The sequence below is a fragment of the Zalophus californianus genome, chromosome 12 (assembly GCF_009762305.2).
Source record: "Zalophus californianus isolate mZalCal1 chromosome 12, mZalCal1.pri.v2, whole genome shotgun sequence".
NCBI lineage: Eukaryota > Metazoa > Chordata > Mammalia > Carnivora > Otariidae > Zalophus > Zalophus californianus.
Window position 1 is genome coordinate 85,175,813 of NC_045606.1, and position 25,622 is coordinate 85,201,434.

Here is a 25,622-nt window from a genome sequence, read left to right on the forward strand (position 1 = left end):
TGTTTAGGGAAGTTGCATAGTTTTCTTCCCTTAAAAATTTATAAAACAGAAGTCTCTTCTGCCAGTTAGACATTCAGCTGCCCAAAGATAAGAAATTGGACCTCTTTCCAGCCCTTTCTGTCAGCATTTAATTACAGGACATAATGATGTCTTTTACTGAGCCCTGGGTTAGTTTTAGGTATTCAGGCAAAATGTTAATTGGAGCTTTTCAAATAATTGTAGACACTTATTAACTCATTTGATACTTAGGATATTAATATTTAGTTAACTTCATATTTCTTTTCTGTTAGAAGATGTTAATAGTGGTCTGCTGTGTGCTTGCTTTCTAGTCTTCGCAACATTCTCTTGATAAATTTTCTTCGAAAATAATATAATGTGAAAATGTGAAACTCAAAGCCTTTATGTTAGGTCAGTATTTTTAGTTTATCACCATGTTTTCTTTAAAAAAAATCATTCTGAAAAAGCACTTGAGTGATATGTGGCGCTCTTGTGGTGGTAATTTAGCAGGTGTTTGTTTTGTGCTTAGGATAAATTGTTAGAATGACTTGGATTTCTGTGGATTTTTCGGATTTTTGCAGACTGGGTGGTTGTGAGGGCTTTAGGGAGAAGCTTCAGCTCTGGCTGGATTTGGCCTGCATTCTGGATCCTCAGAAGTATTTAGAAGTCTAGAATGAGTACTAAGTCTGGGAGGGGTGCCCTGATGGTAGCCCTTTATGAAAGCAGGTGGAAAGATGACATCCTACCTACCGTAAACTCCTCTGAATCCTTAGGTTTTTGGATTCACTCTTCTGTTTCAATAATTTACCTTCCCTTTCCCTCAATAATATCAAACTTATAATTACTGTATATTTTTAGGATGTTTATTTTCTTTTGGATATTCTTGTGTTACTGACGTTTTTAAAAATCAGCTTGTTCAATTATATGTAAAGAGAAAAATGGATATGGGGCGCCTGGCTGGCTCAGTTGGTGGAGCATGCGACTTGATCTTGGGGTTATGAGTTCGAGCCCCACGTTGAATGTAGAGATTACTTAAAAAATAAAATCTTAAAAAAAAATTGGATGTATACCACTGAGCCTTTGATTGAGATTACATTATAATTAATTTGAGGGAAACTGGCATGTTTACAACATTGAGTTTTCCCATTTAAGAACATAGTATGTCCTTTCATTTATTCAGCTCTTACTTAACATTTTATATTTTCTTCAGTAGATCCTGCCTGTATTAAGGTTTATTCTGAGATACTGTAAGCTCTTGTGACCATTTTAAAGGGGACTTTCTCATTAAATTTTCTAGTTGGTTATTACAGGTAGAGGGAAAACTGATTTTCATGTTTACCTTGCATACAATCTTAAGTTTTTCAGTTGACTCTCGAATTTTTTATGAAGATAACTATATCATCTTCAAGTGATACTCTTTTTTCTTAATTTGCTTTTTTTCTCTCTCTCTCTTACTGCATTGGCTAAGATCTCCCATATAGTGTTGAATAATAGAGATAATTGGGCTTCTCTGTCTTGTTCCTGACTTGAGCAGCAATACTTAATGTTTCTCCATTAGGTTTTAATTTTGAGGTCTTTGATATTTAACAAAAAATTTAGGTAAGGTAGTTTTCTTTGTCTTCTATTTCTTACGTATTAGGAGGGTTTTTTCTCTTCTAATGAGTAGAAAATAAATTTTATTAATTTACTCTTAGCACCACTTGAGGTTATCAGACACATTTTTTACGTTGTTAACATGGTGAATTACACTAATAGAGCTTCTATTATGGAACCATCCTTCCATTCCTGGAATGAACTCTATTTGGTTACAGTGAAAACCTGGTAGAATTTTTTGACATCTTTAAAAAAAATTTTGAATATATACTTATAGCTGAGATCAGCCTTAAATTCTTTTTCTTCTGAGTTTGTTTTCAGGTTTACACCACTTGTTATGTAATTGAACTTTTGATCTCTTTTTGTGCTCTGATACAGTTTAATTTATATAGTAATTATTTGCTTCTTGTGGGTTTGATAAAATTTGACTGCTAAATCATCTAGTCCTGGTCCTGTTTTCAGAGGGGTAGATAAATGAGCACTTTGAATTTATTTTATCGTGTTTTGTTTTGTTTTTTAAAGATTTTAATTATTTGCTTGACAGAGAGAGACACAGTGAGAGAGGGAACACAAGCAGGGGGAGTGAGAGAGGGAGAAGTAGGCTTCCCGCAGAGCAGGGAGCCCGATGCGGGGCTCGACCCCAGGACCTTGGGATCATGACCTGAGCCGAAGGCAGACGCTCAACGACTGAGCCACTCAGGCACCCCTATTCTATAGTGTTTTTATAAATTATACCCCTTGATGGCATGGATCATATTTTCTTTTTATTCTTACTGTAACCCCAGCACCTAATAATACAGTGTTAGGCTTATAGAAAATGTCCTGAAAATTTATTGAATGAATTTAAATGGGCATGAATAGTGATTTTACTCTGCTAAAGTTTTATTTGAACTGTGTTAATTTTTTTTTCTTTTTCTTTTTTTCTTTCTTTTCTCCACAAAGTTCCACTCTTATCCTGGGGACCCAGCTTTAACTTTAGCATCTGGTATGTTGAACTTAGTGGCATTGATGATCCCGATGTAGTACAACCCTGTCTCAACTGGTACAGCAAGGTAGGACTGTATTTTAAAATCCTGATTTTATGTTTCTGATACCTATAAAGGGAGAAATGTGTAAAGCTTTTGTCTTCATTGAGAATAATTTAAAATACTGAGAATAGTAATAACTGTAATTATTAATCAACTAATATCTATTTACATTCTGCCAGCTGCTAAGCAATCTTTATAGCATTTAATCATTACCACTCTATGAGATAGGTAGTTATTATCCCTCTTTTACAGATGATGAAATGGAGCACCGAGACTTTGAGGATCTTGCTTGGTCCACACAGTTCACAGTCGTAAAGTGCCTACACCAGCATATAAACTCATGCAGTCTAGCTCCAGAGTCTGCCATTATATGTATTATTAAACCTATCTGATCCTGAATTTTGTTTTCAACCAATATTGATAGAAATATTTAAACACAGTTTTTAGTGGGGTAGTGTTGATTCTGTGCTGCTTTGTTTTTTTTTTAAAGATTTTATTTATTTATTTGACAGAGAGAGACACAGCGAGAGCAGGAACCAAGCAGGGGGAGTGGGAGGGGGAGAAGCAGGCTTCCTGCCAAGCAATGTGGGGCTTGATTCCAGGACCCCGGGATCATGACCTGAGCCGCAGGCAAATGCTTAATGACTGAGCCACCCAGGTGTCCCTCTGTACTGCTTTTATAATATATTACTCCATTGTGTTTGTTGAGTAAAATAGGAATATTTACTTTTCCTTCAAAGAATTTGAAATAGCTTCTGTAAATATTATGATCTTGTGCTTATAGGAAGTATAAAATTATATTTAACAATTTTGTTCATAGATCACTTTATACAGTAGATGCAGCCTGAAAAATGTGAGTTTAAGTTATTGAGAAATAGGTCTTTTGGGTTTTTTGCATACCTTTTATGCTTTGTTTTGTTTTTGATGAGTATTTATTCGACTCTTATAGCTTTTTTTTGATGGGGGGCTCTCTCTTGTCAAGGAGATGATAAAGCTTTAGTCTATTCACTACTTCTTACTACTTTTATTTGCAAGTAGGGGTGAACTGATCTACTCATAGGAGATTGGGAAGCACTATAAATTCTTTCTAAGGCTTTTCATAATGGAATTTTGGCTCTTTTCTGGTTAGTTTAATTGAGGAACTCTTTGATAGTTTATTTGTGGCATTTGATTATATTCAACTTAAAATAGATGCTTTTAGTATTTTCTGTATTTTTCATATATTCTTGGATTTCCTATAATACTGTAAGATCTTTCAAGGTAGAAACAATATTTTTAAATGTTAAAAATCACCTTTACAGTGTTATACACATAGTTGTATAAACTTAGCATCTCCTAAATTCTATTGGTTCTTTTAAAAAATAATGATTAAATTTCTCTGATTGTTGAATGCAATTTTCTCTTTAGCCTATGGTGTGTGTGTGTGTGTATGTGTATTTTAGTATACTCACACATATCTCTTGATATTGTAGAAAGTTGCAAATTTCACCTGTTACCCCAACATTGTGGAGAGATTATATTTGAGAACATAAAATTTTTCAGTCTTAACTTTTCAAGTTTGCTGCATTTATTATGAACCTCTGGAAATTAGATAAAATCTTCGCCTCTTTGAGTTTCAGTCTTTTTTTTTAAAGTGTTGAAATTCTATTTCATAAATTTTCTCCTACTGTATATCTATATGCAGCCTGATAGAAAACTTACAATACAGATATGATTCACACTCCTAAAGTCAACATGATAAAAAGGTATTACTGTTAAATATGATTCCAGATAGTTATGATAAATCTTTATTTAGAAGCCAAGGGTAAGAAATTAATAAAGTTTGTTTGGATAAAGAATGAATCTTTTGTTATTTGAGTAAGGAAAATCTTGGTTAAGTGTAATACTTAAGGAAAAATGTTTTGACATTTTATTAATTAGAAAATCAGCCAATTACAAATTGATTTGTGTTTCAAGTCTTATAAATCTTCCTAAAAGGTAGTATTCTTGTCTTTTAAAAGAATAATGCTTATAAGTAAATAATATTATTGTTTGGTTATCATGCATTGCTGCTTTGTCATTAGTTAATTTTGGTAATTTTTATTTAGGAAATTTGTGGAAATTTTATAAATTATTCTTGAAGATACTGCTTGTTTGTTTGTTTTTTTAAGTTTTTTATCTGAGCTTGTATTTTTGGCATTCACCTTAATAGGGAAGAGTTAGTACATTGAACGTTCTTCTTTTTAGATTCTAGTTAATTGATATTTTTACTTTATAGCTATTTAATAGATGATGTAGCCCAGGCTTCGAAAAAAATATAAAATTTAAATAGTCTTTTTCTGATCATTTTGAGTCATAAATTCTGTTTGTGGTTTTTGAAATACATAAAACACTTGATAATATTTGCTTTTCATGTAATAACTTGAACCAAGAACAAAAAGCGTAATATAACTTATATATATTATTTAATGGTTTCTAAGCTTTCAGTACCAACATTGTAATCTGATGAGTTAATGCCACGGAAATTATAATCTTTGCAATCTTAAGTGGTCTTTGATAAACAGTTTTTCTGCTTTTTCAGGCTCTAGAATTAGGTTTGGTTTCATCTTTTTATATCTTTCATCTTTATGAAATATATACCTTTGGGTATATATGTGTATATTTGTATATCTTCATCTCTTCTGTATCTTTCTGCTATATGCTTTTGTGACTTTTGGCAAGTTATTACAACTGACTAAGCTTCAGCTTTGCCTTTTAAAGTAGAAATAATGATACTAATGAATAGTACAATGCTTAGCACATAGTAAACGCTCACTTTAGGTTAGTTGTCACTTATTGCCTACCATAATAACTAAGCAAATCTCTTCTTTTCATACTTTCTCTTGTGTTCCAGTAGTACCGTGAACAGGAAGCTATTCGTCTTTGCCTAAAACACTTCAGACAACACAACTATACAGAGGCCTTTGAATCGCTACAAAAAAAAACCAAGATTGCCCTGGAACATCCCATGTTAACAGATCTCCATGATAAACTGGTGTTGAAGGGTGATTTTGATGCTTGTGAAGAATTGATTGAAAAAGCTGTAAATGGTATGTTATAAACATGTAAACTTTGTTTATTAGGGTGATTTCAAGTATATACAAGAAATAGTTTTTTGAAAAGAATATAATCTTATGCCAATTATTAGTTTACCTTTTTTCCCCTCTTTTTACTCTGTAAAGATTGTTAGCTTGTTGAATTATGTGCTGCTTTTATATAAGGTAGGTCCATAATGATACTTGAAAAACAACAAAGAAACATATTTGAACTCACATATCTAAATCTAAATTGCCATCTTGGGAAACCATGGAAGCATGCAGTTGCATTTATGAATGCTAACATTGACTAGCACTAAACAGTGTTACAAAAAGGCTTTAAATGTTACCTTCTGTTTTGGAGGCCTATTGCTTTATGTATTTTTGTTGATAGAAAATTGCCATTTATTTAATGGCATAATTTGGCATAATGGATAGTTGGATATGTTAAAAAATGTTATTAGTAGAAAGTTATAATGAATAATGAATGAGGAGATTTGTACTGGAAACATCTGTGTGATATGGATGCTACGTAATTGTTGATTTTTCTTGGATGGTTTTTAATCTGGTTTTGAAAGAAATGTGAATATTAGAACATGATATAATCTCCAAAGATAATTGTTTTGGAGGATGACATCTATTTGAATATTTAGGGCCTGGTATGTTTTGTTGTTTTTATTTTTTTTTTTTATTTGTTTATTTTTAATGATTTTATTTATTTGACAGAGACACAGTGAGAGAGAGGGAACACAAGTGGGGGGAGTGGGAGAGGAGGAAGCAGGCTTCCTACGGAGCAGGGACCCTGATGCGGGGCTCGATCCCAGAACCCTGGGATCATGACCTGAACCGAAGGCAGACGCTTAACGACTGAGCCACCCAGGCGCCCCTGTTTTGTTATTTTTAAAAAGGATCTTTGTTGTTTTTTATGGAATGGTATTCTTTTAAAAAATAATCTCCCACAGTGACGAAGAACAGAATAGGTGTTGTGGTATAATTGAAAAAAATATATTGGGATGCCGGGGTGGCTCAGTCAGTTAAGCATCCAGCTCTTGGTTTCGGCTCAGGTCATGATCTCAGGGTCTTGAGATTAGCCTGGCTTTGGGCTCCCTGCTTAGCGGGGAGTTTGCTTAAGATTCTCTTCCTTGCTCCATCTGCCCCTCGCTCTGCTCAGACACGTGTGTGTGTGTATATGTGTGTGTACACACTCTCTCAAATAAATAAATCTTAAAAAAAAATTCGTTTTAATAGGGTGCCTGGGTGGCTCAGTTCGTTAAGTGTCTGTCTTCGGCTCAGGTCATGATCCCACAGTCCTGGGATCGAGCCCTGCGTTGGACTCCCTGCTCAGTGGGGAAGTCTGCTTCTCCCTCTCCCTCTCCCCCTCCCCACTGCTCATGCATGCTCTCTCTCTCTCTCTTTCTCTCTCAGATAAATAAAAATCTTAAAAAAAAATTTTTTTTTAAATATTTGGTCTTTGTCTCCTAAAACTCCTGAAATTTAGTGGAGGGATAAGAGTGTTTTTTGTATGCTGAGATGACAGGTGGCTAGGGTCCCTAGATAGCTTCAGATTTCCAGAAAGACCAAACCCTGTGTGTAGAGGGCTGAAATTTTCTGCCCCACCACCCCACTGTGATCTGCAGAGAGGGGATAGGGGTCAGAGATTGAGTTCAATCACCAGTGGCCAGTGTTTTAATGAATCATGCCTAGGTAGTAGATAAAAAAAAACAAAAACAAAAAACAAAACAAAGAAACCCCTAAACATTGAAGTGCCTGAAGAGGGCATTATCTCTCTCTCTCTTTCTCTGTCTCACTCACTCTGGTGAATTATTGAACCTGAGGGGGTTTGTGGGAATCCCAGATTTACAGGCAGTAAATAAGTACAGGTGGCCTGGGTTTTGGGGTTGGCATCTGAAGTGGGGATAGTCTTTTGGGACTGAGCCCTTTAACTTAGAAGGATCTGACAGTAACTTCAGGTAGATAGTGTCAGAATTGGATTGTTGGATACCCAGTTGGTGTCAGAAAATTGGAGAAACAGCTGGTGTGAGAAAAAACCCCACCCATTTGGTATTAGAAGCATTACGAGTAAAAACAGCTTAGTGCTCAGTATAAAACTTGTGGAATGAAATTTGGTGATTTTTTTTTTAATAGAACAATAGACTTTCTCCATTCTCTGCTTTTACATATTTTAATCTTATCTCTGTTATCATCCATTATTTTTTTTTAAGATTTTATTTATTTATTTATGAGAGACACAGAGTGAGAGAGAGGCAGAGGGAGAAGCAGGCTCCCAGGGAGCAGGGAGCCCGATGCGGGACTTGATCCCAGGACTCTGGGATCATGACCTGAGCCGAAGGCAGACGCTTAACCATCTGAGCCACCCAGGCGCCCCTATCATCCATTATTATTATGTGCTCATTTATCAAATAGGTTGAATATTTTACAACTGAAGAAAATGGAACCAGTACTGCCTTCTTTGAGTTTATAAATTTTAAATTAACTTGAAATGAATTGCTTTTGGCTCCATTGCTTTGTAATAACAAACCTGCCTCTCAGCCTTACACATTGTTACTGCTTATTTAATTGGTAATGATACTTGCAAATAAATGATTACTATGTTTGAAATAGAATAAACTTTGGAGTATAAATAAATAGAATATATATGATTATTAGTCTCCTCCCAAACCATTAAAATGCCACCGATGAAAGTATAAATGTATGTATGCCATTTCTAAGAATGAATTCTATACATTTTTTTAACTTAAAGATGAGGAAGTCACAAGTATCTTCATGGTTTGTTACTTTTGCTTCAAATATTTATCTTAAGGCATGTAATATTTTGTTAAGGTAAATAACAATGAGAACAACAAAAACCACTGGCAACTTTATGCTATTACTAGGCTAAAAACAGTTATATTTAAAAACTGTGTCTTTATCAATGTACTCATTTAAGAGAAACTGTTAAAGTCGTGTGCAACTTTGATACTACACGGACTTAACTTACCTTTCTGGCTCTAGGAAGGGCCCAAGTTTTAGGGAAAATTGGTAATTACTCTATTCTTGAGACTTAGAACGCAGTCATATTTTTTGTACTCCTCAAATGGCTTGGAACAGTGTTTAGTTAATAAACATTCCTTCCAGGGTTGTTCAATTTGCTGCTGACTTCACTGATGATGATTTGTTGGACAAATAAGGAAGTAAACCCTGCAGAGTTTTTTGGCTTCTGCTCCACTAAAAACATAGCAGAGAAGGGCAAGAAGTTCCTGTTTGCTAAATAGGAAAGCTTAGGGAATCAAAAGCATCTTATAATGGAGGAAACAAAAATTATGTTTAGTGTATCTTAGTGTGTTCTTCAAATATGAGTATTTGAGATATTTGAGAGAAAGTGTCTCTAATAGGCTTCCTATTTGTTAGAAACACCCCTACATTTATATTTAATTTCATTACAGATCCAATACCCCTGGACCAATTTATTGCTACTTTCTCCCTGACAGTGCCAGGGGGAAAAAGTAGAATCCAGTGATGATGGGCAAAAGTAATCACCTAGGAACAGCAAGTATTCAAAGAAAACCTAACCTCCCTTTGCAGTGTTTATCTTATTTCTTCCTCTTTAAATTAAACTTCGCTTTTTTATTTTTTTATTTATTATTTTTTTATTTTTTGAAGATTTTTATTTATTGAGAGAGAGAGAATGGTAGAGAGCATGAGAGGGAGGAAGGTCAGAGGGAGAAGCAGACTCCCTGCTGAGCAGGGAGCCCGATGCGGGACTCGATCCTGGTACTCCAGGATCATGACCTGAGCTGAAGGCAGTCGCTTAACCAACTGAGCCGCCCAGGCACCCTAAACTTCGCTTTTATAAGATAAGGGAGGGATAAAGTTTAATAAAATGGTCCTAAAGTTTCAACTGGAGGTCTTTATCTCCTTCCCACTTTCCCCTCCTCCTCTCCCTTTTCTGTCTTTCCCCCTTTAATCATTTCTTCTCACTCCATGGTTTATGTGGTGGTTGTTAATTTTGTGGCAAGCCTGTTTCCCTCTCAGCACATTTTTTAAGTGAGATCTCAAGTCTTGTAGGAATTACCTTTGTGACAAGGTTTTTTTTTTTTTTTCTTAAGATTTTATTTATTTGACAGAGAGACAGCGAGAGAGGGAACATAAGCACGGGGAGTGGGAGAGGGAGAAGCAAGCTTCCCGCTGAGCAGGGAGCCCGATGCGGGGCTCGATCCCAGGACCCTGGGATCATGACCTGAGCCGAAGGCAGACGCTTAACGACTGAGCCACCCAGGCACCCCTGTGGCAAGGTTTTAAACTACAGATTTAATATTGTTAATAGCAACAGGGCTGTTCATATTCTGTATATCTTCTTGAGTGAGCATTGGTAGTTTGCGTCTTTTAGGGAATATTCCCATTCCATCTAAATTGGTGAATTTATTGGCATAAAGTTGTTCATGTCTTTATGACATCTTTATGTCATATCTTATTCTTGAAATTGGTGATTGTTGGTTTCTTTGCCTTTCTCTGTTTTTCTATTTCATTGATTTCTACCTTTATCTTTATTATTTCCTTTTTTCTGCATAGTTCAGTTTTAATGAAATGAGAGCTGAGGCCATTAATTTGAGATCCTTCTTTACTAATACAAGGATTTGGTGTTAAAGAGTTACCCTCTAGTGCTCACTTTGGCAGCACATATACTAAAAAAGAGTTACCCTCTAAATGCCAACATGAGTTCACTCCTTGGTGAGTCAGAAACTGGACCAGGTTGAATTGTTGCATAGAGAAAACTCATTTGCAGCAGAGGAGATCACAGTGAATGGCTTCCAAAGCTGTGACTCCCTGAGAGAGGGTGATTGGGTTTCTTTTGTTTAGGGTCAGGATGAATATTTAGATTGGGAATCCTTGTCATCATATGTAGAGGTGAGCGAGCATAAGGTCACACACGTGCCTTAAAGAAACATGCCTACACATACATTGTGTGTTGTGTAAATGAAGCTGAGGCTCCTCCTTGGGTGGAGATTTTAGTATTATAATGAGGTAAAAGTAGTTGTTGTTCATTCCAGAGGTCACTCCATGGTCCTTCTGTGCAGGTGCAGGTTGGGGGTTTAGCTCAAAAGGTCTGGGTAGTCTGGGCCTGCGGGGTTCTTGTCAGGGCAGTCTGCGTCACCTCAGGGGTGCTTTCAGGTTTCATTTACCTGAGTTAAGAGCTAAACAGAAAAGAATAGCTTATGGAAAAATATAAGACAAAGGTTAGTGAGTACAAGCAGGTGGGCAGTGTCAGGTCTTGGGATCTAGTTGGTGACATAAACACTGCTAGCTGTATATAACAAATTTTGCTGTGTTGTGTTTTCATTTCTGTTCAGTTTAAAATATGTATGTATAATGACCAACTCTATGCCTTGTTTTGTTCTCTTGTGCTTAATCATTTGGCCAGGATATTTAGTACAAGGGTGAGATGATGTAATGATAGTGGATATCCCTATGTAGTTCATGTTCTCAAAACAAATGCTTTCAACATTTAATTGTGAAGTATGTTATTTGATCTGGGGTTTTGGAGATCCTTTTATTTTTTTTTTAAGATTTTTATTTATTCATGAGAGAGAGAGAGAGGCAGAGGGAGAAGCAGGCTCCCAAGGAGCAGGGAGCCCGATGTGGGACTCGATCCCAGGACTCTGGGATTGTGACCTGAGCCGAAGGCAGATGCTTAACCATCTGAGCCACCCAGGTGCCGTGGGGTTTTGGAGATCCTGTATTAGATTCCTAGATTGCTAAGAGTTAATGTTATAAATGGGTATTGAATTTTACCAATTTTTCTCTATCTTTTGTGATACGATTTTTTTCCTCCTGAATTGTATTAATATGTGAAATCATAGTTACTGTTTTTCTAATGTTAAACCTCAGATATACTTAACTTTGCATTTCTCAGATAAATCTATCTTTCTCATATATTTTTTGGTCTATTTTGGATTTAGATGGACTAATGTTTTGTTAGAATTCTTCTGACTATATTTTCATTAGTAAAATTGGCCTTGTAATTTTTCTTTATCTTACCTTTCTCTTCAGGTTTAGTATCATTGTTACACTGATCTCACATAATGTGTTAAGGAGTTAGCCTTTTCTTCCTTTAACCCGTGTATGTGTAAGATTTGAATTCTTTCTCATATTCTTGGTAGAATTTGTCATTATGCTGTGCTTAGAAATTGTTTCGGGAAAGTATTTTTGTCTATCAGTTCAACTTATTAAATGTTGTAAGACTATTCAGGGTTGTTTGGTTGGTTCAGCTTTTAACAAGATATCTTTTTCTAGGGGTGCTTGGGTGGCTCAGTTGTTAAGCATCTGCCTTCGGTTCAGGTCATGGTCCCAGGGTCCTGAGATCGAGCCCCACATCGGGCTCCCTGCTTGGCAGGAAGCCTGTTTCTCCCTCTCCCATTCCCCCTGCTTGCGTTCCCTCTCTCACTGTGTCTCTCTCTGTCAAATAAATAAATAAAATCTTAAAAAAAAAGATATCTTTTTCTAGGAATTTTTCAGTTTTACTTAAAATTTCAAACTTCTGGGCATGAAAATATGCCTGATATGCCCTTGTTAAATGTTTTCAGGATTTCTGTTTCAGGATATCTCTTTTTACTCCTTCTATTTCTCATTTATGAGTTCTTCCCCCCCCGCCCATTACTCTCACTGCAGAAATTTATTAAGTTTATTGGTCTTTTGAGGAAACCAGTTTCTGGTTTGTTGATTCTTTCTGTTATTTATAATGTCTTCGACTCTTGCTTTAGTTGTCTTCTTTCTCTCTTTGAAACTAAGTTTCTGTCTTTTTGTAACTTACTAAGATGGATTCTTGGCATATTAATTTCCAGACTTGTTATTTTCCCGTATATACATTTAAGGGTATAAGTTCCCTTCTACTTATTTTTTAATTGTGCTATGAAGTATTTTCTTTTTTGTCCAGTTCGACAATTTCATTATGAAATAATATGGCTCGTTTATGAGCCATAGTTATATAGAAATGTAGTTTTGTTTTTAATTTCCAAATTAAATATCCAAATTCCAAATTTCATTTTCGTTGTTGTTTTAACTTATTTCTAGCATGAAGGCCTGGTGGTTAGAGTACATATTCTGTAGAATTCTAGTTCTTTGAAATTTGATGAGACTTACTATATGGTCCAGTTGTTTAATTTTTATAAACATACATATTTGGACAGAATATGAATTCTTTATTTGTTGGGGCAGTTTTCTGTATATGCCCCATTAGTTCAGTTTGCTAACCATGTTGCACAAATTTTCTTTACCAATAGTGATTTTCTATCAGATTCTCTCAGGTACTAAGAAAAATAAGTTAACTCTTTCTCCCGTGATTTTGGAATTGCCCATCTCTTATGGGTTTGTCCAATTTTGCTTTATATATTTTGAAGCCATGTTTCTAGATACATACACAATTTAAACTCTTTATTTTTGAATTAAATCTTTTATCATTATGAAATGTTTTTATCTCTAGTAGTGTTCTTTATTTTTTTGTTTAAACTCAATTAACATAAAATGTATTATTAGTTTCAGAAGTAGAGGTCAGTGATTTATCAGTTTCATATAACACCCAGTGCTCATTACATCACATGCCCTCCTTAATGTCCATCACCTAGTTACCCCCCCCCAGTAACCCTCAGTTTGTTTCCCATTCTAAGAGTCTCCTATGGTTTGTCTCCTTCTCTGATTTTGTCTTGTTTTATTTTTTTCCTCTCTTCCCCTATGATCCTCCGTTTTGTTTCTTAGAATAATTGTCTTTTTCAAATTGACTTATTTCACTTAGCATAATACCCTCTTGTTCCATCCACATCGTTGCAAATGGCAAGGTTTCAAATTTTTTTGATGGCTGAGTAGTATTCCTATATATCTATATCTACACACACACACACACACACACACACACACACACACACACACAGACATAGACATCTTTATCCATTCATCTGTCATTGGACATCTGGGCTCTTTCCATAGTTTGGCTATTGTGGACATTGCTGCTATAAACATTGGGGTGCAGGTGCCCCTTCGGATCACTACATTTGTATCTTTGGGGTAAATACCCAGTAGTTCAATTGCTGGGTCGTAGTCAACTTTTTGAGGAACCTCCTTACTGTTTTCCAGAGTGGCTGCACCAGCTTGCATTCCCACCAACGGCGTAGGAGGGTTCCCCTTTCTCCGCATCCTCGCCAACATCTTTCGTTTCCTGACTTGTTAATTTTAGCCATTCTGACTGGTGTGAGGTGGTATCTCATTGTGGTTTTGATTTCTATTTCCCTGATGCCGAGTGATGTTGAGCACTTTTTCATGTGTCTGTTGGCCATTTGTATGTCCTCTTTGGAGAAATATCTGTTCATGTCTTCTGCCCATTTCTTGATTGGATTATTTGTTTTTTGAGTGTTGAGTTTGGTAAGCTCTTTGTAGATTTTGGATACTAGCCCTTTATCTGATAAGACATTTGCAAATATCTTCTTCCATTCCATCAGTTGTCTTTTGGTTTTGTCGACTGTTTCCTTTGATGTGCAAAAGCTTTTTATCTTGATGAAGTCCCAATAGTTTATTTTTGCCCTTGCTTCCCTTACCTTTGGAGACGTGTCTAGCAAGAAGTTGCTGTGGCTGAGTCTAGTAGTGTTTTGCTTAAAGGTACAAATTGTCTTACCTTAAGCTTTCATTTGGTAAGTATTTGCATAATGTATCTTTCTTTTTTACCTTTTATTTTCAACCATTCTGTATCCTTTTTTTTTTTAATAAACATCTCCTATAAATTTAGTTCAAAAAAATCTGCCTTCTTTTGATTTGAGCATTTATTTCATTTGCGTGATAGAATTAGTGGTAAATATATAGGTTTAATCTTACCATTTTATTATATATACTTTGTCACGTCCTTTATTTTTTGGTTGTTAACTCTTAAAACTTTTTAATTTTCATTTTTTTCTTTTTGTTTGGAAGCAACATACTTTGTTTATCTAGACTATATGATCAGTCTAGAAATTACAGCAAGTATACATATTTAACAAAATTAATCAGTGCCTTTTTCCATTTCCTGTACTAGGGCTTAGTGGACTTTCAACTCCCATCTAGTCACCTTCCAACTCATATGTTATTGTTGTCCTTTATTTTGATACCACATTCAAAGACCCTATAAAATATTACTATTCTTACTTATTGCACCGAATTACTTACTAATTTTTTTGTTCTTCAGTAATATTTGCATCTTTGATCTTGTATCTAGGATCATTTTTCTTCTGTCTTAAGCATATATCCTTTAGGATTTCTCCTCCTCTTCCGAGAGAGAGAGAGCTCATGTATGCGAGCAAGAGGAGGGCAGAGGGAGAGAATCTTAAGCAGGCTCCACACTCACTGTGGAGCCTGGGCGGGGGGGCTCTATCTCACTACCCTAAGATCATGGCTGGAGCGAAGATCAAGAGTTGGACACTTAACCAGCTGAGCCACCCAGGCACTCCTGTCATCTCTGTTTTGATGAGAAATGAGTTTGATAGAACTTTGGGTATAGGTTGCAGTACTATTATATATGCCCTTTTTTTTTTTTAAATCTTGGATGAGGTTTGAACATTTTTTTTTCCCCTCTTGGTAAAAACTTCCTAAGTTTCATTTTTTATCATGTACTTTTTAAGAGGATATTCACTACTGGAGACAAGAACAGCTTGTGCCTAGTTAGGACTGTATGAAATGTGTTTGTAATAGTCTTAATCATAGGGGCAAAAAAGAGGTGGTGTTGGACCTAGAGACTTTAAATAGTTTTAAAATTGTTAACGACTCGGTCTTAGCATGCTTTCTCCTAAGTGATATTTTCATTTCTTTTGCATAGTTTTACTTTTATCAGACCCTTCTGATTTCCTGCTTTAGATGTTTGTCTGAAATAGAAATACTAGCAACTGCCTGACTTCCTCTTAAAACATAGAAGTAATTTTTTTTAAAGATTTTATTTATTTATTTATTTGAGAGAGAGAAAGAGAAAGAGAGCATGAGAGGGGGGAGGGTCAGAGGGAGAAGCAGACTTCCCGCTGAGCAGGGAGCCCGATGTGGGACTCGATCCCAGGTACCCCAGGATCATGACCTGAGCCGAAGGCAGTCGCTTAACCAACTGAGCCACCCAGGCACCCTGGAAGTAATTTTTAAACCTAGTTCACAGTAATGTTTAAATGGCTCACTTTTTAATTTGTTTTTGAGACTTTCAAAACAGTGGAGTGAGTGTTGTCATATTTTTATAGATGAGAATGTCATTATTTCAATAGAGAGCCTAAACTTTTGCTGAATCATATAAAATATCTACAAGCAGGCATATCAAAACAAAAGGCAAGATCTTACAAGAGAGGAATATAGGAACATGGTGAGTATTTGGGATGCAGAGGTATCAACTTGTCATTTATTTGAGATCTTAAAAGGGAATTCTTTTAAATTAAAACAAATTACTAAAAGCAATGTATTTTGAAAAAAAATCTTTACCCTGCTTTAATCGTTGCAGCATTTTTATTGTTTCAAGGGATTTCAAGCTTATAACTTTGATTTCTAGAAATTAAACTTGTTCTGTTAAAAAATAAAGTTTCAGGGGCGCCTGGGTGGCTCAGTCGTTAAGCGTCTGCCTTCAGCTCAGGTCATGATCCCAGGGTCCTGGGATCGAGCCCCGCATCGGGCTCCCTGCTCGGCAGGAAGCCTGCTTCTCCCTCTCCCACTCCCCCTGCTTGTGTTCCCTCTCACTGTCTATCTGTCAGATAAATAAAATCTTTAAAAATAAATAAATAAATAAATAAATAAATAAATAAATAAATAAATAAATAAATAAAATTTCAGGGCACCTGGGTGTCTCAGTGGCCAACTCTTGATTTCAGCTCAGGTCAACAGTCTGCTTGAGATTCCCTCCCTCTCCCTCTGCCCCTTCCCCTGCTCACTCTCTCTCTCTTTCTAAAATGAAATAAATAAAATCTTTTAAAAAGATAAAGTTTCTGTAGCATGTAATATTACTCTTTACCAAAGCCTTAATAAACATTTGCATTATTACTTTTCTTTTTGAAGACATAAAAGAAGATTCTTAAAGCATGTCATTTTATTGAAAGTAGCTATTCCATGTAACCTACTCCAGATCCATCTGGACTATTTATTGATAACCCCGTTTCCCTGGCAAGAGGCAATAATGCATATTAGGATAGATTAAATGAGAGTCATCTTTATCATTTTTCTCTGTAAAATGCAAATACATATTTTTTTAAGTCATAATATTTTTGTTTGGCGTGGTTATATGATTTAATATTATAACATGAATCAATGTCAAAAAGCTAATAAGAGAATTGGGTAGTTGGTAGTGTAGAGGGATATGAGAGGGCTGGAATTTATAGATTTATAAATTTATAGATTTCTAGCTTTTGTTTTATGTTAAGCCATGATTTCTTTCAAAAGAAGAGGTGTTTGGTTTGGTTTTTATTTTGTTTTTTGGTAGAACAGCTAACTTCTCAAACAAGCCATTGCTTACAAGGAACCACTTGCAAACAACAGGAATGCTTCAGTAAGTAATCTAGGGTAGGGCAAACCAGCATTCCAGAGAAGATATGAAACATAAAAAGTAAACTTTAGCCACAGTAGCAGTAGGTCTTCATTTAAGAGGGAGATTACATTGTTTCCTTTAAATCATAAATAATTGGGTGCCTTGGTGGCTCAGTCGTTAAGCATCTGCCTTTGGCTCAGGTCATGATCCCAGGGTCCTGGGATCGAGTCCCACATTGGGCTCCTTGCTCCACAGGAAGCCTGCTTCTCCCTCTCCCACTCCCCCTGCTTGTGTTCCCTCTCTCACTGTGTCTCTCTCTGTCAAAAAAATAAAATCTTAAAAAAATAAAATAAATCATAATTTTTTCAACTCTTTTCATTATTTTAAGATTGGATTTGTTTAATATGTAGTAGAATGATCTGGTATGGCAAGTTCTCTTTTCCAAAGTCTTGGTTATTTTCATGTGTTGTTGAATAGGTAAATTTTGCCGTGTCTGTCATAGTATTTTATCTTAGATTGTAATAAAAAAATAGTCTATTATATGTATGTTAGTCCATTTTATATATATGTATATATATATATCCATCTTTATATTTAGTCCAGAGAGTTGAAAAGATTTTGGACTTTGAAATTGGGCTTTATACCTTTTTGTTGGGAGTCCTCGGGCATGTTATTTAACTTCTCTAAACCTTACTTTTTTAACCTTTGCAATAATTAATAATCCTCATAGTGTAGGTTTTTTTTAAGGAGTAAATTAGTTTAACCTTTGTGGTGTTTTGCTCACAGTTGGTACTCAATAAAAGTCAATTCTTTTTTCTTTGGTAAGACTTTTTTTGAAAAGTTATTTCCAGATTTGATGCTGTATCTAAGTAATTTTCTTTGTGTTTCATAAGAGTCTCCACAGAAGAGTAGGAGACATCAAAGAGAATTGTTGTCTTTTAGAAGAGTGAAGACAAAAGGAATTCATTAGGGAAAGAGGGAGACAAATTTAAAAGTTCCCCAAATAATTTTTTTCAAATGTTTGCTTGGCTACTCTGTGCAAAATGGTGTGCCTTGTTAGGTTACCATTATATACTAGGAATGTGCTTTATTGAAAGTAGTTGTTTTATGCACGATTTTTTTTTAATGTTAAGATACTAACATTAAGATGACTCAGAGGAAATGTCAATCATGTGGCTAGGAAAGTCCCCCTGTTCTCTGCCCTTTTTTTCTATTCTAAGCTTTTATTATATACTGAGCATATCTGATGTGCTATTAGCTGTCCATTTTTCAGGAGAAGATTAATTTTATCTACCTAGAATAAGACAATCATAATTTCTAATATTTTAAACTTGGAGTAGTTAATATTTTAAATGTTGCAAGTAATATCCTCTGCAAGCCTGACTGTAAATAAACTTTGGACATATTTGGCTCTCTTTGTCTTGTTATAAACAAGCTAATGTTAATGTATAAAGCACTGATTGTCGAAATGTGGATGTGTCTAGTGAGTTGTGAAGAATAGACATTTCAGGACTAACAAAGGCTATGAAAATGGCTTATGTCACAATATGTAACAATAACTATGTTACAAAATTCTTTTGAGGTTTAGAAAATAATTCCATATATTAGTTGTTTTGTGGCTTCTGGTAATTGTAGTACTCAATGCAAAAAAATGGGGAAAACAGGAAAGTATAAAGAAAAAAAACCCCAATAAAAAAATCATCCTAATCCTAGAAACCAAAGAAAACCACATAACTTTTTGATGCATTACAGTGTTTTACCTTTTTCCACCTGTGTGTCTCTGTGTGTATTTACAAATTATTTTACAGAAATTATATAATGTTGGGGAGTTCTTTTTGCTTTGAAAATTACTAACAATATTTTCATAGGACAATTGTGTTTGATTAAAGAAAAACAACATGAAGGTCTTGATGGGTAGAGTATTTGTAAGCTTTTTAGGTTAGTAGGAGTGGGGGTAGAAGGATTGGTTGAAGAAACAATTAGAGAATTTAATTTTACTTGCAATGTTCAGAAGGACTTGAAAGATCAGGGATGGGATCCTTCATTTGAGTAGAACTCTTGATGTGATCACTGCCATAGCAGCTCTTAAAAGAATTTTCCCTGGTGGATTATGAGTTCCCTTTCCAAATAGTGCAATAACGCCTAAGGGTTGAAAGAGGAGATGAAGACTTTCCCAAAATGAACATAAGGTAAAATCGGCCAGACACACATAGTTCCAGTAAATATATTGGGTTATAACAGTGGTGGAATCTTAGTGTGCCAGAATTTGGAAGGAACCTCTGGCCCTATCCAACTCTTAAAAACAAGTTTTACAAATAAGGAACTTACTTATCAAAGTTGTATAACTAATTATAATTAGTATAAGAGACTTATGTAATCTGGCAATTGGTTACTGTTAAAAAAATGAAATTTATAACTTTTCTAGTTTTCTCTATTTTTGCTTTGTATTTTTCATGTCTGCAGTTTCCTTGTCTTTCTTAGTTTTCTATTCGTCTCTGTATATTCCTGTCTTTTACTTTTTTCTTTCTCTTCAGTTAGCCATTATGTAGAATTAATGCATATTTTAAAATCATTGTCTTTATCAAATAATTGTCTTCTGTTTAATTTTTTAAAAAGGATTATTTAACTTTTATGTGTCTTTCTCAAAACTGAATAAAATTCAGTTACTCTGTTTTATGTCTATAGAATTCTAAATTAATGATATATATTTTACTATCATCTTATCATTATTAATAGGAGCCTCTGTTAATTTTATCTGAAAAAGAGCTTTCCAGTTCTTGTAATGGGAGAGTATTGGTCAGAGTAGGGTGGATGGGCAAGAATTACCAGAAAAGCCCACAGGGGAGTAGATTATGATAGAAACACTCTCACTAAAATAAGTCATGAATCGGGCGCCTGGGTGGCTCAGTTGGTTAAGCGTTTGCCTTTGGCTCAGGTCATGATCTCAGGGTCCTGGGATCCTTTCCCGGGAGTCTGGCGTTAGGCTCTGCTCAGCAGGGAGCCTGCTTCTCCCTCTGCCTTTATCCCTCCCCCCCTGCTCTTGCACTCTCTCTCACTCTCTCTCCAATAAATAAATAAAATCTTAAAAGAAAATAACTCATGAATCTACTTGTTCCCCTTACTATAACAATTAAAATATAAACGCTAATGTCTGAGTGCTGACTTCAAAAGGAAAGAATATTAGAACTTTCTTTTTACAAAAACTTTGAAGTCCTAAAGGCAAAGAAAAAGAGCAACTAGAGGCGTATATGGGTTGGAAGTTTTTAGTTAAAGCCATCTGAAAAGACTTGAAAGCTAAAGGGTGTGGTTGCAGTTGAGCTTCATAATTACCCAGAAAAGAAAGAAATTAGGGAGATGTCTGTACGTTACCCAGTCTGTGGCAAGTGTGTAAGTCACGGAGAACAGACAGTTTTACTTATAAATTCTTTGGAAAAGTATTTATGTTCAGTGACTAAATGAAGAAAAAGGGAAAACCTTTTTTCAGATTGAGATCAGAGTCAAATGATAGAATTTATAGTAAAGTTGTCTTTATAAATTATAATCTACATGGATTCATGTAAAAGAAAACCCTTGTTTAAAAAGTAAGAATATGTTATTATATGACATGACAAGTCCAGAGGTAGATTTCATGGTTGGTCAGTTCAGTGATCCAGTTTCTTTTCCTGTCTCTGCTTTGTCGTCATTATTGAATTGACTTCATTCTCATACCTGTACAGATCCGTACATCGCATACAGATAGGAAAATTTCCAGAAGAATAAAAGTAGATTTATCTTCTTGGTATGTTTATTTATAAGCAAAGGAAACATTGGATACATTAGCCAGAATTGGGGTCCACACCATTCTTAAATTAATCTTTGTTGAGGGACATGGGATTAGGGCTTGATAATTATTGAAATAGATACATATGGGGAGTTCAATCTATGGCAGCTAGTGTAACAACTCCTCTTAAGAAGTAAATTACTAATTTATTGATGAAATAAGTTCAGAAGTAAGGCAGAGTGAAACACAAGGCCCTGCCTACCACTTAAGAGCTGCATGATTTTGGTTAAGTTCCTTAATTATCTCTAAACACACGTTTCTCCATTTGTAAAACAGAGATGATAATGCCTAGTTCATAAAGTTGTTTTTTTAATTAAGTCATATTTAGTCTATCTTAACTAAGACAAAATGAATCTTCCTGAAGATATAAGGGCCTACACCAAAGTTGTCATGGCACTCATTTTCTTCTCTAGTTTTCTTGTATTTGTCGTGACAAAAATGGGGGAAAACATAGTAAATTTAGTATGAGCTGCCACTAAAACAATTTGTTTACATGGTTGTGTCAACTAATACTTTACTATTTATATTTGATAGCGTGAAAACTGAAGTGACACATTTTCTAAGAATGTGCTTTTTAGTAATTTCCCTTAATATAGGCTTTTTCGTTTTTTTGCTATAATAAAAAGTGTAAGCCAGTTAAGATATAAATAATTCTCTCTCATTCTTGGATATTTGCAGATGGTTTGTTCAATCAGTACATCAGTCAACAGGAATATAAGCCACGATGGAGTCAAATTATTCCCAAAAGCACCAAAGGTAAGCCTTATTTTCTGGGTTGTGAGTGGTTTTGCTTTAATGTCTGTTTCATTTTTCCCAGGGCAGCTCAAGTTTTACAGTACTTTGTGTGGGATATCAAGTGTTTAACATAAGATATAGGTTCCTTAACTAGATAGAGGAGTTAGTTTACAATATTAAACTTTTCTTGTAAACCTTTTTGTTTTATCACTACAACAGAAGATTGGGCAGTTTTAACACAAAATCCCCTCATAAACTGTGTTTATAGAGGTACTGTAAAATTATAGGCATAGTGTTGTCATGCCAAATGCGTTCCTGATACACCTTCAGTTTTGCAGAATTGCTCACTAAAATGAACAGGGCTTATGAGGAAAGTAGAAATGGGGCATGCCATTCTAAATCTCTGGAACTTTTGAAGCAGATACGAATGAAAACTAGCGTGGTAACCCTGATAAAAATAAATACTGGTACAGTTAACTCCTTACAGGCATTTCTGTTGAGCATCACAGTGAGATTGGAGGCTTAAGCCCTGGGACTCATGCTTCCTTCTTTCAGCTGTCAACCTTAGAGGGTATTTATCAAAACTTAAAATCTGATCCAGAGCATAGTCTTCTCCATTAATCCATTTTTTAATACAGGGGAAAGTATTTGTCACTTCTTGATCTTGACTCACTGCTTTGCCAGATGGTTAATGTAGTGGAAAGTGTAGCAATTGTTTAGTGCAATTACTTGCATTAAAGGAAGGCAGTTCTGTGGATGTTTAGCTTTTTTCTGACAGTCCATAAATTACTAAGCACTTCTCTTTAATTGGGAGAAAGCTCTCCCCTGATAGTGTTAAACATTAATATACTGGAGAAAATTGCTTACAAACCTCCATAATTTCTGTTATTCAGACATCATTTCTCCTGCTTTATCAGTCATTTTTGAGGTGATTTTTGTCAGAGAAACACATGTTGTAGCAGATTGTAATTGTGTATTTGAAAACTAATGGGTTAAATATATAAAATGCAAACATATTGACAATAAATTTATTTTAGTGTCTTACTCTGTTCTTGAAAGTGGCAATACTGACTGGGCGGGGAAGAAGGAAGAAAAAGATAAAACCTCAATGATAACAAGCCGTGCAATCTTAACATAACTATATTGGAAAGGAGAAAGAATTTGCAGAGGAGTTCTGAATGAAAAGTCCTTGAATACAGTAGAAATGGAATGATACTTCAGTTTGGCGTGATATCTTCCCTATATAAGAACTGACATTTCAGTATTTTTCACAGTACCCCAGTGAAATTAGTAAAACCGTGGATGGTCCCTGTTTTATATAGGAGAAAGCTGAGACATGGAAAATTATTAGCTGAAGTAATATATTTCAGTTAATAGGGGAGTTATAAAGAAAAAGTTTTCTGGTTTATATCAAGACAGGCATTAGAATCCTGCAACCTGTTGAACCATTGAAATGAAGTTGTATCTTTATATAAGATTTGATATAAAGTAAGATATAATACAAGTTGAACCATAGTTCTACAGAAGTTTAAAAGTTTCCCTGATTATATTTCAAACTGCCTGTTAATCTCCATGATGAAAATAGGAATCAGAGGGAAGTAAATCTTACACTTCTCGGTCAGTACTCAAGTTATGTGGTAATATAAATTAATACAAAACTTAATAACATACTGGTTTTCAGTAGCTTAGTTGTATGAACTTTAAAACTGCTCATTATACTAATTAGGTATGCTTGGACTAGAGACCTGAGATCTAATTCTGTAACTGTTTTCCCCCTTCACTTTGTCACGCCAATAGTTTAGAATTTTTTGTCTTAATGTTTTTATGGAATATCCTGCCTCCTTGCGGATTTATGGCACTGGTCATAAATACATTGAAGAATGTTTCCTGTTGAATTAATAGCCTGAAAAAGAGCAGGGTAATTATTATAAACATAAATATATTATTTCTTTTGAGTCTTTTTACTTGTTCTTGATATTGAAAGAATAAATTTGGTTTTTGTTTTTTGTTTTTTGTTTTTTTTTAAGATTTTATTTATTTGACAGAGAGAGACACAGCGAGAGAGGGAGCATAAGCAGGGGGAGTGGGAGAGGGAGAAGCAGGCTTCCTGCTGAGCAGGGAGCCTGACGCGGGGCTTGATCCCAGGACCCTGGGATCATGACCTGAGCCGAAGGCAGACGCTTAACGACTGAGCCACCCAGGCGCCCCTGAAAGAATAAATCTGTTTTAATTGTACTGCTCATTGCAGACTTATGAATGCAGTTACTCTGGATTTCCAGTTATTCTGTTATTCTTTTTATTTATTTATTTTTTAAAGATTTTATTTATTTGACAGAGAGAGAGATAGCAAGAGCAGGAACACAAGCAGGGGGAGTGGGAAAGGGAGAAGCAGGCTTCCCGCCGAGCAGGGAGCCCAGTGTGGGACTTGATCCCAGGACCCTGAGATCATGACCTGAGCCGAAGGCAGATGCTTAACGACTGAGCCACCCAGGCGCCCCTTTTTTATTCTTTTTAAAGAACATATTTGTTTCTTCTTCAGGTGATGGAGAAGATAACCGACCAGGAATGAGAGGGGGCCACCAAATGGTTATTGATGTTCAAACAGGTGAGGAATATTTGCAGTGGAAAGCAAATTCTTTTAAAAGTTATACATTCTAAAATATAAGGTAAGCACAAAGATACTTCTTCCATTCATTGCAGAGGTGAAATACCAGCCGTAATAACCAAGTAGCAAAGAAAATAGGACATTAGCCACAGATTTAACATAAAGGAGGTAGTAACACATGAGGGAAGGGAGACTGCTGCACAATTGATATTAGGTAACCTAAAAGAAATGTGCTGCCCTTTCTAGCTGTGAGTGTGTGTGGTTTTATATATGTTTGGTTTTTGTAGTAAACTGTGGAGTATTTCTGGGTTTTCGGTGCACTTGTATTTTAATGCTGTAATATGGGAATTATTGCAAGAGAATGAAGATATTTTTTGAGAAAGAATATCAAATTAAGTAGCTTAAGTGTTGATAGACCCACTAATTGCTTAACACTCTTCATAAACCTATAAATAATTTGTTTTAGCTATTCTTTTTTGCTGCCTTTTAGACTTTATTCTGTAACTTGGTAAAATTTTTCTTAGGTTTCTACAGCCTGGGACAACTTAGATACCATTGTATTTAGAGGTTAATGCTAAAATTATAGTAGGTTTTAAATTACCATCTGGAAAAGCAAATACCAAGAATTCAGTATAATTTTCCTTTATTATTTGGTTTTAGAATACTTAAGGGAGTGTCAGTATCCATTCAAGTAATATTTTACTTTTACTTTTTCAGTTCTGTTACTGTGTTATGCTGATTCATGGTGCCTCAGGAATAATTTTTGTTGACTCACATCATAAAGTAATTAAGAATAAAAATTATCGCAGTTTAGATAATTATCTTCTAGGCATTAATGTATTTTCACAAATGTTTTCTAAGTAACAAGAAGAGAGGTTATAATATCTCTTAAAATAAATTGCTAAATTTGTATAGTAACCTGTGAGCTGGTTTAGGAGTATTACTAGTTTCTGTATGGAAGAGGTTCATTTCAGGGCATCTGAACTTGCTCCCCTAATGTTGGTCTATCTCCCCAAATCCTTTCCCTCCCACAGATACAGGTTTGACTCAGCTGTAGAGTCTTAGGCTTCCTTTCTTCTGAAAATCCAATAAATATACATATGCGTTCCTTTTTTTTTTTTAAGATTTTATTTATTTATTTGAGAGAGAGAGACAGTAAGCACAAGCAGGGGGGAGGGGCAGAGGGAGAAGCAGACTCCCCTTTGAGTAGGCTCAACACGGGGCTCAATGCCAGGACCCTGAGATCATGACCTGGGCCAAAGGCAGATGCTTAACTGACTCAGCCACTTAG

General features: G+C 35.3%; 1 protein-coding gene across 5 annotated transcripts in view; it reads left to right on the top strand.

Moving 5' to 3' along the window:
• Window positions 1-25,622, top strand: part of MKLN1 (muskelin 1) — a 321,865-nt gene that overhangs the window by 215,566 nt on the left and 80,677 nt on the right. For 4 of the 5 annotated variants that reach the window (XM_027574044.2, XM_027574045.2, XM_027574042.2 and 1 more), the window contains 4 exons: window positions 2,533-2,642; window positions 5,494-5,686; window positions 21,670-21,747; window positions 24,266-24,331. In XM_027574044.2, the coding sequence (XP_027429845.1) occupies window positions 2,533-2,642; window positions 5,494-5,686; window positions 21,670-21,747; window positions 24,266-24,331 (447 nt within the window). Of the gene's footprint in view, window positions 1-2,532; window positions 2,643-5,490; window positions 5,687-21,669; window positions 21,748-24,265; window positions 24,332-25,622 lie in introns of those variants that run through there. The other variant, XM_027574046.2, reaches the window with a different exon arrangement.